Source organism: Bombus fervidus, chromosome 8 (assembly GCF_041682495.2).
Source record: "Bombus fervidus isolate BK054 chromosome 8, iyBomFerv1, whole genome shotgun sequence".
NCBI classification, from domain to species: Eukaryota; Metazoa; Arthropoda; class Insecta; order Hymenoptera; family Apidae; genus Bombus; species Bombus fervidus.
This window is the reverse complement of record NC_091524.1, coordinates 11,835,340-11,849,989: the sequence shown is the minus strand read 5'-3', so window position 1 is coordinate 11,849,989 and position 14,650 is coordinate 11,835,340. Positions and strand designations below refer to the sequence as shown.

The 14,650-nt window shown below is 36.8% G+C and overlaps 1 protein-coding gene across 4 annotated transcripts in view; it reads left to right on the top strand.

Moving 5' to 3' along the window:
• Nucleotides 1-14,650, top strand: part of Ec (ubiquitin specific peptidase echinus) — a 135,975-nt gene that overhangs the window by 95,683 nt on the left and 25,642 nt on the right. For all 4 annotated transcript variants that reach the window (XM_072009314.1, XM_072009315.1, XM_072009313.1 and 1 more), the window contains one exon: nucleotides 4,410-4,502. In XM_072009314.1, the coding sequence (XP_071865415.1) occupies nucleotides 4,410-4,502 (93 nt within the window). The remainder of the gene's footprint in view (nucleotides 1-4,409; nucleotides 4,503-14,650) is intronic.

Genomic DNA, 14,650 nt, shown 5'->3' with positions numbered 1-14,650 from the left:
CTGTGAATGAACGCGTTTCTGGAGCAATGCGATCAAACGCATTTCCGCGCCACTACAGCTTTTCTATTTAGATGTTTTAGCGATTAGTCCATCGCGTGTATGGGGTCGGTCGCGTATGGAAATCGCGTGAAATTGTCGGTTACGCATGCAAATCAGATACGCCGGTGGGAAACGAGGCACTTTCGTGATGAAATCGATGACTTATATACAATACGCTCACCGCCGCTATGTGAAGTTAAAGACTTTTTTTTGTTGGATTCTGAAGAAGTGAAGGGAATCGGGTGAGAAGAGTAACATTATGACGATTAATTAGGTGTAAGCAGCGACTCGAAAATGAAGCAATTTTATAAACATTGTGGATCGTTTATGATTCGCATGGCATCACGTGGATTGACTTGCGACCAATAATAATTGATACAAAGATGAAATCGCTGTTGCATTGTTATATCGCAACAGTGTATTGTTAGAAAAATTTTCCGGTAGTAGATCACGCTTTAATATTAATTCAGAAGTATCTATCATCTTTTTTCAAAAGAACGATTAATGATAATTTTGTTTCGCTTAATACAATTCTTTTATCTAGACGTTAAGAATAATAGGTGAACAATGAGCAGTAATTAAGTTTGATTAAAACATTTAATTCATTCAAGAAAAAAAAGAAACAAATAATTTTGTATTTATTTTGCAATTTTTAACAGTATTGCTGGTATTTAATGTCATATTGTTAGTAATAATCCATTATATTGGCTGATACGATTATGAAGAGTTAATAAGGAAAATGATTGATAAGGGAAGAAAAGTAGACAAGCTTTCTTATAAAGAGATAAAATCAAAGATTGAATTTACACAAGAGTGTCTTTTTAATTTATGAAGGATGCAAGTTTCCAGTTACTTGTATCTTTATTTTAAATTAATCTGTATGCGATGAAATTCCGTTTTACGGTATATATTGAATTATAGCATAACCGAGAAAAAGAAAATTTAACAAGGTTGCAAATCTATGGAGGAATAAATGCTTCTCTCCTCAAGACCGGTGCGTTTCATGAAGCAGTCCTGAACGAATGCTTCGGAGTCATGCAACAATAATTAGGTATTTAGCACAGTTTGCAATTGTAAAGAGTTAATGTAATTTCTATGAGACTTCCTTTTACCGGAACGAGTTAATAAAAAGAAACGCGCGATTCAAGTAAGAACAAGTTGAACAAATTTGGGAAAGTATAAAGTTATAAATAGAGGTTTCATTGATCAGTTGAAAGGCATAAATGGTAAATTTGGAAAATAGTAAAAGTGGACAATTTTGAGATAAAAGCTTTATGACGCTTTTACGCTACGTTAAAAGATACCGCTTCGGATTTCATTAAGTAAGAGGATATTGATTGATGACTTTCGCAATGAATTACTCCATCTTCTTGTAACAGACCGACCAATCATCTTTACAAACAGAATGAGTAACTGTTACCGTAACGTTTCTTCATTAATTGCTTCACACGTTGATTAGTTGTCAATTAATATGTATCGAGGTGAGACCGGTAAATATTACCGTTGTTTTATAAACAACGGACCTATAGTTATTTCATTTTTCAACGATTTATCTCTACAAATTCTAGGTAATTTTCTTTTCGCATTCTTGGGTAGAAAAGAAAATTAAACATAAGAGGACGTATATGTATAATCTTCTAAAATTGATATAATGACAATATCACAAAAGTTTCACAGAACTATTCTATTTGCTTAAATAGCTTTTGCTATATAATTTTTATCTAAATATTAATTTTACGGATAAATTGCCATTCGTATTTTACATCGTCGAAATACTCGTCTTCCTTTGACAGGGGAAAAAATAAAGAGGTGCATTGAAGAGGGAAACGATTTATAACAACCAAATCGTGCACTTGTCTCTCGAGCACTGTATTTTGACTTGACCTGGAAGTCATGTTAATACGCTCCTACCCGTGGAAGGACCCTGGTTCACCTGTTGGGTCTCACGAGTCTTTCAAAACACGTCCATTCAATGAAAACACTTTCCCGCATATACGCGTACACCACTTCTGGATCTTCCTTTTATGATAACGCCGAAGAAAAAAAGAGAACGCCACGGATCTCGTAATACGGAACATGAATGAGGCGGGTTCAATGGATTTCTTAGGTTATCCAGATCCTTTGAGAATATAATATCATTTTATTCGCTATTTATTCATATTATAATTAATCTGTGACTTTATCAAATATTTATTTGAAATACATTTGTTAGAATTATTTATTTATGAATACATTGCGGATGTTAATGTATTTGTGACAAATTTAAAGGCATGTAATTTCCAGATATAACGAAGTATTCAAAATAGAATGTTATATCGATATAGAATAGAATATTCAAAGTAGAATCGCTATAATATTTAAAACGAGACGTGAAATAAATTTCAAACATTTTTTATATTATCTGGCTTAAATATTATTAATTTAGAATATTTTCCAAAAATATCGTACGTTGAAACGTAAGATACGCGGAGTAAACCAATATTTGATGTTCTCAATTTGCCACATTATCTTCAACACACTCATAAAAATTTCTGCAGTAAAACGAACAAGATCAAATTAAAGAGTTTAAAATCTCAGAATCTGAACTAGCTTTTTCTCTTCATTTCAAGGAACCAAGGACGTTACCAAAACTTGTTCTCAAGTAAATATTTTTAAAGAATTATGCAAACACACTTTCAATCACTTCTACGTTTTGCTCAACATTTGTCCTCGACTCAACCGGAACATCGAGACGTTTGAAGAAAAAATTAATTGGAATTTACAACGCGCCGATTCTCCGTGTTTAATTGAATTAGCGCGGTTCCGTAAATGAACTTCGAATCGAATTAACTTCCAATAAATTCGGAGGGAACGCGACCCACAAAAGTAGGTAGCTAGCCACGTTCCAGTCCCATGTTTCTTCCTCCACGCAAAAATACATTACAGCTAATTAAATCGGATCCATGGTATCGCGATAAACACGCTTTATTACGATCTCGAATTCTGCAATTAACTTAATTGCATGAAAGGCAATTTCTTTCGTCGTGTTTTTCGCTCGTCCAACAAATTATCATTTGAAGTTATTAGCCGAAAATATCGCGTTATTAGGCCATCGCGATGTTTCCTCGTTTCTGTTATATTTCACTTTAACGTTGCACAAAATCCCGCTTAATAATTTTGAAACATCATTTATTTTTATTATATAAATAGTATAGATAGAAATGTATTTTATTTAATGAATTAATGTTGAAAGAATAATATAACTAAAGTGAACAAAACTTTTGTTTTGTACATTTACGATTTTACACGGAGAATTATTATTAGAACTTCGATTTTGATTTTAATAATTTTAATTTTAACAGCCACACGATACAGTCAGGTGATATATTAATTTCGTCATTTTGTTGCTTGATAATTTACCAAACGTAAGGTGTATGATTTTGAGGAGCATACCGGATATTTTAGCCTGTCAGACCGGAAAGGCGAAAATAATGTTCCGCTATGCTACAGGACATGGCCGCGGAAATTGTGATTTACTTTCCCTCGGAATAATAATGTGCTCACGATACTGTGGACTACTATCGTGCGTGGTCAGAGTCGCATATCACACAGCATGCTGTTGTATTTACATATTACTTCCTTATATTGCATGCACATCCACACCATTGTATTTTTCATTTGTCCGGATCCCAGAAATTTATTATTAGTTATTATATCGCGATGAAAAGGAGCTGCAAAGATGTATGAAAATTGCGTATGAGATATGGTATGAACACAATTTTGTACAAAAATGTATAATATTATAATTGTAGGAAAAATTTCCATTATACATGTCCTTCGTTTTTTCAATCCTGATTAAAGATTATTAGATCTGAACTGTTCTAATTTGATGTATACGAAACATAAAGAATATCTCTTTTGTTTGAAATTAGCAGGTACAAAATGTTAATTATCATACAATCGACAATAATTTGCAATTTGAATTTTTTAAACAGAGGTACTAAATGACTAGAATTAAATTAAGTACGTATATAATACAACTAGTAAATAAATATAGAAAGAGTAACAGAAAATAAAATAATTCAATTCCAATATAACTTCAATAAAACATAGAAATGCTGTAAATTGGATCATAGAACGGTATTCCTATCGATCTACAAAAAGGTTATTACAGAAGGTACCGAACTGTAAAACTTCCGTTGTTTACAATGCTCCAGGAGAAAATCCACGAAAATATACTCTACAACTATAAAATATCTAGTTTTCTGAGCGAAAACCTCGCTATGGTATTTTCTCAGAACTTTACGATATTTTGTCAGCGTGTACGAGTTATCGCCGTGGCGCGGGCTCAATTTTACACGCCTTTAAAAATTCATTTTCTCTTGTTTCAGGTGTTATGGCACCTCGACATCTTCCGGCGCAGTTTCAGGGAGCTTTCCGGGCACGCCTGCATGCGGGAATCCTGCATCTTTTGCGCCCTCAAGGTAAGCCAGATGGATCTTTTCCCAACATTAAAACGAGAAAAAGAGCGGGAACCTCATTAAGAACCGAGATCGTAGGACATGGCTAAATGCGTTCCTTGAGAAAGAACCTGGATAGTAGGCTTTCGTCACCGGATATTATTTACTAAAGCCCGTGATGAAACGGACAAATTGTCCGTGAAAAAAAGGTATTTTTCTGAACGTTCCTTATTTACCTTGCATCTGTTTTAATGGAACAAAATTACGTTGGCCTATTTGTAGGATTGGTAGCAAGAATGCGTCGAATTGAATTTATATTGTTAGTGCCTTAAGTTGTTATCTTGCATCGATAATTATATTTTATATATTAATGTGAAAGTTAATTGCAAGTCGTAGAAATTCTTGCGTTTAATGTTTTGTGTTAATGAATGCTTTCTTCGAAATAGATTTATGAGATTGATAATTATGTTTTGAGTCGTAGATTGGAGAACGATCGTGGTTATATCTTGTAATAGGCGAGCGAGTAGTTTTGAATATTATACAAGATTATATGTCACTGGTGCTTGTTTATAATTTTGTAATAACTTTCTTGTCTGAAGTAGGAGCTAAGATATTTCTATGTATCGCAAGGAGAAGTTACTAATTATTATTGCTAATCTTAAGTAGAGGTATACAAAATGGAGAGAGTACAGGAAGAAAACGAATGTACAAATGATATCTTGTGATAATAATATCTAGGTTTTTAATGTTTGGAAGCATACATAGGTCTCTTTTTTAAGTTTCACTTTTGCTCCAGAAATTAATTATCTTTAGCTTATCTCTGTAATTATCTCAAATTGAAGATTTTATTTACATATGTCCTTTGAACCGAATTAAAACATAAATTGTCTAAACATGGACACAAATATCAATCTTCCTTATAAAGCTACACTCTCAAGAACAAGATTTCAACTTCCATCCTGATTCGTCCAAACTAAACTCTTCTATTCAATTAAATATTAATTGATCTCTTCAAAATCCTCGAAATGACACACGATCCATAGATCAATCTAACAGAGACGATGATAATCCTAGGCAGACCTCGGTATCATTAAAAACTGCCTTGACATCTTTACGTATCGATGAGCTTCGATGATTCGCCAACAAAAGCGGACAGCCTTGAGTGGTTTTCGCGTGCAACGGCGTGTCAGAGACTGTGTCGCATCGAGTGATCTCGCTCGTGTGATTCCCTGGCTCCCACGACGATAATGAAAGCGCCGAGAGGGAGGAAACGGGACGCTCGAGATAAAAGTGCATACTGCATAGCCTCCGAAGCTCTCGAGAGAGCTTCAGACGAATAAGGATTGCCTTACGGTTGCCGTGTACCGTGTCCACTTCATGTTACAGCACCTATCTCCCGTAGGTAATCTAATCTTAAAGAAAAGGAGTACCTCTCTCGGTTTTATTGCCGCAGAATGAAGGTTGATGTTTACGTCGTGTACATTGTGGCATTTGTCATAAAACACGAAACATCTCGGAAATAATTGTAACATTTCTTAGAAAAGCTTTCAGAGACGTTTTAAGGAAAATTTTGAGATTGTTCGTTGTATCAAGTTCGTTAAAAAAATTAAAAAGATTGCGAACAAGATCTTAATCTTTAGTAGATGAAGAGGAGGATGAATAATAACGTTGTTACGTTATTTTTTAATAATTGATTATCGATTTCATCGAGATTTTTTTTTTTAGGACCGTAGTGGCATTTGTTATTTTAGTTTTGTCAGAGAAAATTCAATGATATCGGCCGATGACACGATGCAAATTGAAAAAAAAATATGATAGCTGATTCGAGATTGATCTTCAAAGGTTCCTATAGCGAAAACTTCCAGAAATGGAAAAGGTATTACCAGCGATATGTAGTCATTGAATTTTGACGACGATCGTCACAATGTGGGAAAATATAATATTTTATAAATAAAGTGTTGTGACATTAGTCTTTCTTGATCATACTCTCTATTTTTGGATAACAATAATCTTTTACTATACGTACGCATATTCACGATTTCAACACGAATGAGTTGCGGTTCTCTAGGTTTTGTAGTCTCTCATTGGGCTCACCGATGAAACCTGTTTGTTCATTAGTACGAAGGTGAAACTGGTAGACTGAAACTGGTTCTTTTAAAGAGTAATTGTTAGTTCTCCTAGGAAATTGTAAGAAAGATTTAAAGTTGTTGAGCAGTTCCTGCATCACTGTAACGACAATGAATAAAACTTTATTCCTCTCGCATGCCAAAAGAACATACTGTCCTGAACATAATTTCCAACAAACTGTATCAAACCGTCTCTATACATCGCAAATAAATCGTCAAAATCTTCAGGTGATCGAAAGATATTTGCACATGTCCCGTGCAATTGAACTTCGACAGAGGCAGCGATCGTAACGGACTCCCAGACCTTTCTCCTGCGAGAAACACGTTCTCAGGTGTTTTGTGATTGGTCGAAAGAGCGGAAAGTTCCCCTCCACGTCATTACAGGTTCATTGTAGTAAACGCACAGCGAGTAACACTTCTTGGAAACCCTCGTCCTATGCATGAAACGAAACGTCGCGTCCGATGTTAGGACGTGAAAACCAAAGCGTTGGATCCTCCCAAGTGTTCTCACGGGGTTAATTAGGAATCTCGTGAGTTAATTGCCGGCAGGCAGAGGGTACCGTGTTTCGAAGCAAGTTCGCGAGAACATGTAGGCTATCCTCGGTTTGGCAGCGCTGTATAGTTTCGTGTGTCTCTTTGTTGCCATATTCTTTTCCTTTTGTTCCGTGTGATTTTGGATCCAGGTTCTGAAGTAACGTGTTGAAGCTAGGTTTGATATATTGTATTGTTTCTTGGCCCTTTTTTGGCAGTCCTTAAACGATGGGTTAGAAGATTAGGAAGCGACCATTAGGCAACAGAAATAGCGAATTGGACAGTTAATGATTGGGTTCTAAAGATGGCACTAATATTATAGAGAGAGTTTAAGGTGAAGGTTAGGATTAATGGAACTTTCGTGCAAAAGTTTTCGTTTTTACTATTTACTCTGCTTATATCCCATTGGTGTTGCCACAGTGGCGTTTATAATTTGATAACTGTTGCTTCTACTGAAGCAATAAAAAAGGAAAAAATGGAAAGAGATAGAAGGCTACTGTAAATACTATAAATAAATTTATAAATATTTGTAATGTTTTGTATATGCGTTACTCGCATACGATTTATATAAAGGAAAACACCTACTACACGCTCTAAAAGTTAGGATAATATCAGCAACAAGATGCTTTTTTTAAATCGCAAGTCTCCAAGGTGTACCGAAGGTTTTAATTTCAAGTATTGATAGTGTGACACACGAGCTACCCACAATTTCTAGGTCAAAAAATTAAGAAGGAAGTCATGCAGTCCTGTCACGTTATGGTACATAAGCATCAAATATGAAAGTTTCTTCTGAGAAGAGGAAGTATCCCTGCATACCAGAGAAGGGGTACGTGTACCACCCAAGAATTCGACCTGACATAGCTCACGATGATTCACCAGAAACGTATTCGAAGGATCGAAGCTTCTTCAGGGTTAATACGAACCGAGACGACCCCTTACTCACCATTTGCGTTACTTCTTTGACTTTACGACTCCGAGACCTCGCATGCTTACATCTCACCCCTCTAAGGCATAAATATTATTACTGTAACAAACGATTATTTAACGATATTAGACCACAGCTTGCCTTCGAGCTATGAGGTACTTACCCGAAACAATCTCCTCTTCTAACGAAGTTGAGAGCACGTATAAAATATTATTTCATTTTATTTGTTTTTCGATTCCTAAATTTCAATATCAGACTAACACAAATTTCGTAATTCACGAAGAATAAAATATATGACTGAAAAATAGGAAAAAATAATAATTTAGAAGATTTCATTATAATTACCATTTTCACTTGCAATTTAATCTTAAAAAAAATATCGAAACTTTTAAAAAAAAGATTCAACCTAACGTCGATGTTATGTCACTGTCTAAAATTTCCCCAACTATCCACACAGATATTTCCATTAAACGTTAACTTTCTTCTGAAACTTATCACGGTACATAATGCTTAAACGCATACTAAATACATGGATCGCATTATGTTAATGAATTTCTGTTATTATGCGAGCACGAACGATCCGTTATCGATGCTATCTGGAAGACAAACGATTAAGGGCTATGGCAGTTACTGTCATCAAGGACAGGAATAATGTCCAGTCATTTCAGCTATTGGGAACTATTATCAAAGACGGTCATTCTTAGAGTCGATTAGATGAACAGTTATATTCTGCTAGACCCTTGTACGTAACACTAGACTCCGTGGAATTTGCTCTCATTTTGTCCAGCCTCGAGAGTACGATTTGTGGCTGTGCGGCGTTGCGGCTGCACTGGTTACTAACACCGTGTAACTTTATTTCCGGACGTCTCGAATGATTCTCTTGAACTTGCACCTTCTGACTCTGCAGAAAATCCTCCCCACTTGGTTCTTCAGCTTCGGGTGCACGTTGCACAACCGAAGTAATTTTATTCGAAGAGTTCTACGAGTTACGAGTTCAAGTATCAGTAGCAATAGATTCTTTTGCACGGAAAACGAATTTCCAACTTCTGCGAAGTCACTAATATTAGTAAATATTAACTTATCGTAGAGAATCTTAGATCATTAAGAGCCTTAGTCGTCGCAGTACATTACTTTTGTTTTTATCGCTGGTCAGATAATATTACAGTGGCACAGTTTTCATGGTACATGGTCAAGTATTACTGAGATTTTTGTCGTTATTAACGACGCTTTTTAAACAGGTGTTTTCTTTCTCAAGGAAGCACATAAATTCTTCTTGTTATCGTTTTTGGTAGCTAATGGTTTTTTGATGTTCTGCGAGTAAAAGGTGGGTCAGTTTTTAGAAAGTTCATAGTCGAAGATCGTGGTCTAGCCTCACGCAATTGTCAAAATCGTGGCTTCCATGTGTAGATCTTGTCCTTTCGGAGGAATATACCGGTATTCGTTCTATTAACTTCGTAATTTCGTCATGGTTCGAATAATACATTAATAATGATTAAATAAGCTTGATTTTGAGTACGTGAATATAATTGCACACCACGATATTAATCGTATCATGTTAGTAATTATACGTAATAAATTTCGCAAATGTTAAAGCAACATACCAATTTCCTGACTGTATATTACTGATAATAACTGTGATAATATATCAGTGAATAACACGGAGGAGAAAATTTTATAGCTTGCCCCATTTTATAATAAACTGGTAAATCTATTTATCAGGAAGCAAGTATTAGTCACTCGTAAAGTTAAGGAACCATTTATGATTCGAAGAAAAATCAAACGGTATAAATGAATTTCCTTTTTTGGTATTTTCTTTTTTACGCTAACCTGATAATTAATTTCCGCTGTTAAGGCGCACGTTGTACTCGTAGGCGTCGTATCATTTTCCGCAAACAAATTCGCTCGTTCCAATATTTTAAACTCGTATCTTACAATGAAAGTCTCCTTATCCAGCTCCATTCGCTTCTCGTTATTATTTAATAACCACGAAACGTGGGCAGCCACGCTCGTACGCGTAACTCAAGTAGTCGCTTAAGACGCGTAGGTTTCGTAGTATGTATTTCCTTCTTCCTAAACAAAATAGCATATTAAACGAAGTCTCTGCACGAAACGCTTGTTGCATGAATATTTAAGCAGAAACGATGCTTCCTACGCTTCGAATCTCGACGATCGTCGCCGGAAACCACGCTCGCTTTTATCGGCTTCTCCAGAATTTCTTCACGATGATTTCGTGGATTGTTTTTATTCGCTTACGAAATTCGTTGTTCCAGGCGTTGATAAGAATATTAAGTCTTTAATTTTGCCCTGGTCTTCCAGTTTTCACGTTCCAATTTTGTTCTTGCCTCGGCGAATAAAAATGGCTTTCGATATTTTGACAAAATGCTCGGTGCAAGCGGTTTGAACGTCTGAATATTTAAAAATTTGAATACTCGGATATTTTTTAATCGAGAATTAAAATATTTGGAGATTCGGAAGTTTGTACAAGTTCGATAACTTGTAATTTGGTTATTTGGAAATTTGAATATTCAGAAATCCGAGTATTTGAAGACAGTGGAAATTTAAATATTGGAAAAGTTGAAACTTTGCTGATATCGACATTTGAAAATTCCACATATTAAGAATTTCAAAGTTGGAAAATTGAAGAATTCAGAGATCCGAAGATTTCAAAACTCGAAGATTTATAAATCATTGAATGAACGATCAATGGCAGAATAATGCTACCACCACGAGTGGACGCGATTCGGTCAGGTATATTCAAGCGTAGCTGCGACCACTTTTTCCGTCCGCTATACTTTTTCGTGCCGAGGCTCTCGTAGGCCCCGTTCCTTTGTGTGTTGGTGACACAGGACCCAATCGTATCTTGTACATCGGGGCCTGGATACGTAGAACTGGCTTTTGTCCCAGTACTCGTAGTACGGGCCTCTCGTATTCTCGTACGATTCACGTACACCTTCAAGACCACACGGAACCGTTCCTCGTGACTGGAGTAGTTCTACGAGAGGAGCGGTGGACCGCAGGCAGGGGCGTACGAAGTAATTTCAACGCGTGGTCGTGTAGAAGCTGGAGCACGGAACTTGCTCTCTCATGCAAATAAACTGCCTGACCCAACGGGGCGAGTCGTCTCCTTTTTTGCACGTCTCTGTCGTTATCTAGAACTAAATGTCATATTACATTTGCATAAATGTTGCAAGCAAACTGTTCAGATTTTCTTAATCGTATAGTAATTTTATATTACGAACATATGAACATTTGATAGGTCGATATTCTGCCCTGTTCAGAGAGTTACGAAGTTTTTGCGTTAATAATATTAGAGTTCGTTGTTTGGATATGAAAATGGAGGAATAAAACTTAAAGGAACATAACGATGATAGTTCTCAACGTGATGGCTTCTTTTTCTTTGGTTAGCATTGCCGGCTATTAAGTCATTTTTTCTTTTTTTTTTTTTTTTTTGTACTTAAAGCGTTATCGAAGTGGATGAGGGTAATGTAGTTTAAAAATTCTTGGAAGAACAGGTACTCGTTGATAGTATAGTTCATGTTGGTAGAATAGTTGTTTTAGGGATTTATAAAGGGGATTACTTAATCGTCCAAGAGCTGGATTTATTTGTTCTTTGCACGTGTAGGTTACGTGTGGTAGATAAGGAATTGTGTCAGCGTGTTTTATGTGCCTTGATAACAACGCCTCGGTGATTAGAACTTTCTCCGATGATGTAATTCTTCAGGTTTAGTTTTAGTTACCTAAATCGTACGTGTTCGCCAAGAATCACTTTGCTGTTCCATTTCCTTGGTGAAGAATTAGATTACTTTTCATTTTTGTAAAATTTATACTCGGTATATTTTCTATTTTGTATACCAGTTAGATAAAGCGTACCTGCTTGAATTTTTGAAAATTTAGCCTGATTCTGTCTGTGTTTTAGAGCTCGTCCTTTGACCTAACCTTCGCGGCAACACCTGTTCTCAGCCCCCTTTTTAAACACATGTCCTGGCCCTAGAATATTCTCCGATACGAATCATCGTTGTACAGACACAGGTCACTACAGAATTTTATTACAAATTCATCCTCCTTTTATTAACTTTTTTCTTTGACAAAACAATTTTGCTACCTGCTTTTCGCATTTTGAAAACTTCGATTAAGTGAAATGCCGATAAAACGCAATGAGAGATAATAATTCTTTGCTTATTCAATGCAAATTTAAAGAAACCCAAACTTAAATAATCCCCGAATTCAACAACAACCTATTCATTCAAAATTTTATCAAACTCTCTAAAATCCTTCTTTCATCCAGCTAAAAATCTTCCAATCTTTAAACCAATTAAATAGTCAGAAACTAAATAATTTAGAACGGATACGTGAAAACTATTGTCGGTAGTTCATCGATCCGGAAGTTTACCAAACTCTTTAAAATATTTCACATAGCAAACAAAAAAGAGTAAAAGTGCTTCGAATAAAAATTATCCAATCATCGAACCATCTTTTACAAAATTTTTTAATAATCAAACGATCGCTCGAACAATTCCAAAATCTCTTGCCTAAATAATAATCACGAAAGGAATCGTTCAAAGAAGAATTGTCGAATCATCGAGCCATCTCTCGAAAGGAGCACAAATCTGGAGAAAAGAGGCCACCGAAGAGCCTCAGGAATACAGTCCTGGTTGGGCCGGCGGTCGGCCAGGTTGGTGAACGTAGGACAGCTAACCAGGTGACGTCATTGGCTTCTCGGATCTATGTAGGGCCCGTGTCGTCGGTAGGGGAAAGAAGAGGGGCCAGCGTGGCGAGAAACAAGAGGAAGAAAGACGAAACGAAGGGTGGGAGTTGTTCTCCGGCACAGTGCGAGCCGCTGCTTTCAGGTACGAGCGCACGGTGCCGCGTGCAGGTAGTCTCGTGTTCGTCCTCCACGTTTCTCGACGCGATCGAACCTTTCCGCCCGATTCAACACGATTCCTCGGTCTTTAACGTCAACCCTCGCGATATCCAAACGTATATTCCATATACTCCATATACTGCAAACATCGAATAGAAGAGTGTTGAAGCGTCGAACGTTGGTATTGTGCTTCCTTCGTATCGCGGGTTGTTTCGGTTACTTTCTTCAATGAAGTATAAAAACGAAATTTCAACGCGTGAAAGACTGGCGAATCTAAAAATCCATTGCATGGAAGAGGGTTGTAGCGTGGAATGTTGATACGGTGCGTTCATCCTATCGCGAGTTGCTTCGGTTACTCCTCGATGAAGAATAAAAAGGAAGTTTCAACGTGCAAAAGACTATTGAATTTAAAGAAACGTCTTCGGAGAAGTTGATGTTGTTATATGGATCTTTGTAATGGCAGAGTGGATGTTTTGTAGAGGTTGGCGAAGGAACAAGTTACCGTTGATCGTGGTTTCATAGTGTTTACGTGAGCTGAGTCGGCTGCATCTTAACGGAGGCAGTGATTTTTCTGTGGTTTGACGAGAACGAAGGAAAGCTGGAGATTTCTTGGACGAGTAGCTTGATCCCTGCCAAGTGCGTCTTAGATTGTTTGGAGCGAGGCTGATGCGTCGCAGCTAAGAGACAGCAGGATTGAAACGTTAACCGTGAAACTAGCTTCTTAAAATCTCTTCTGGGCTTTATACGTCTATCCATGAATCTTTTATAAAGATTGTAAAGCGAAATTGACTTCTCTAATTTCTATTAAGGAGAATTTGTATTCTCAAGAATCTGTGGATCTGAGATTATTGATCGAGTTGTAGACGTTTACCATCGTCCATAAGTTTCGTCAAAGGGAATTTACATTCGAAGAGAACATAAATAGCTGGATACTTAATAAAGGTTTTTCTTATAAATCTATGAATTCTCGAGTGTTGATCGAGACGTGCCATCGAGAATTTTAAAGAAACCATGTCGGAGAAGGAACGGAGCACGTGGCACGCTGAAGTGGAACGAACGAATCGGGGGAGAGACGCAACGAGTCGTTAACGCCCGGAAGAGAGGTTTCCTACCGAGTCAGGTAGAATATTCTAAAACGCTTCCTCGTTATTACGAATACAATACTCGATGATTTTCTGTATTCAATTAGAAAAAAATGCAAAATTATTAAACATCGTATTATCGTGAGCGGAGAAACAGTTTTATCAAAGAGAATCTACCACGCTCCCTCGAAGAATATTTATCTTGGAAGAAAAGTTCCCAAGCTAAAGGGGAAAGAAGCTACGCGGGATTTATTCAGAGTGTGAAAGACCACTAAGCTTCGTAGATCGAAGCGGTGACTTCACTTGCCAAACGAGTTTATGTTTTTAATCGAGTCTACGACTCGTCTGGCAACGGGTTCTCCCTCGGTACATCCGGCATGCAATTGCTGGATACGAATCCTCCTTGGGTATTCGCGGAGGATCATCTACAGGGCTCCCTTTCACGACGTGGCCACCTATTTCCCGTCCGTAAACGCGTTTCTTTCTTGTCTTTGTTTCCGTAAAAAACACCAGCCTCGTGCAATTCAACGGCTACGGATGTTCTCGTCAATATCGTATCCGATAATTTAAATATCGCTTGATACATTGGCCCACACGTAGTAGAAAGTTAAATCGTTCGAAATTTTCCAGCAAACACATTGATTTAT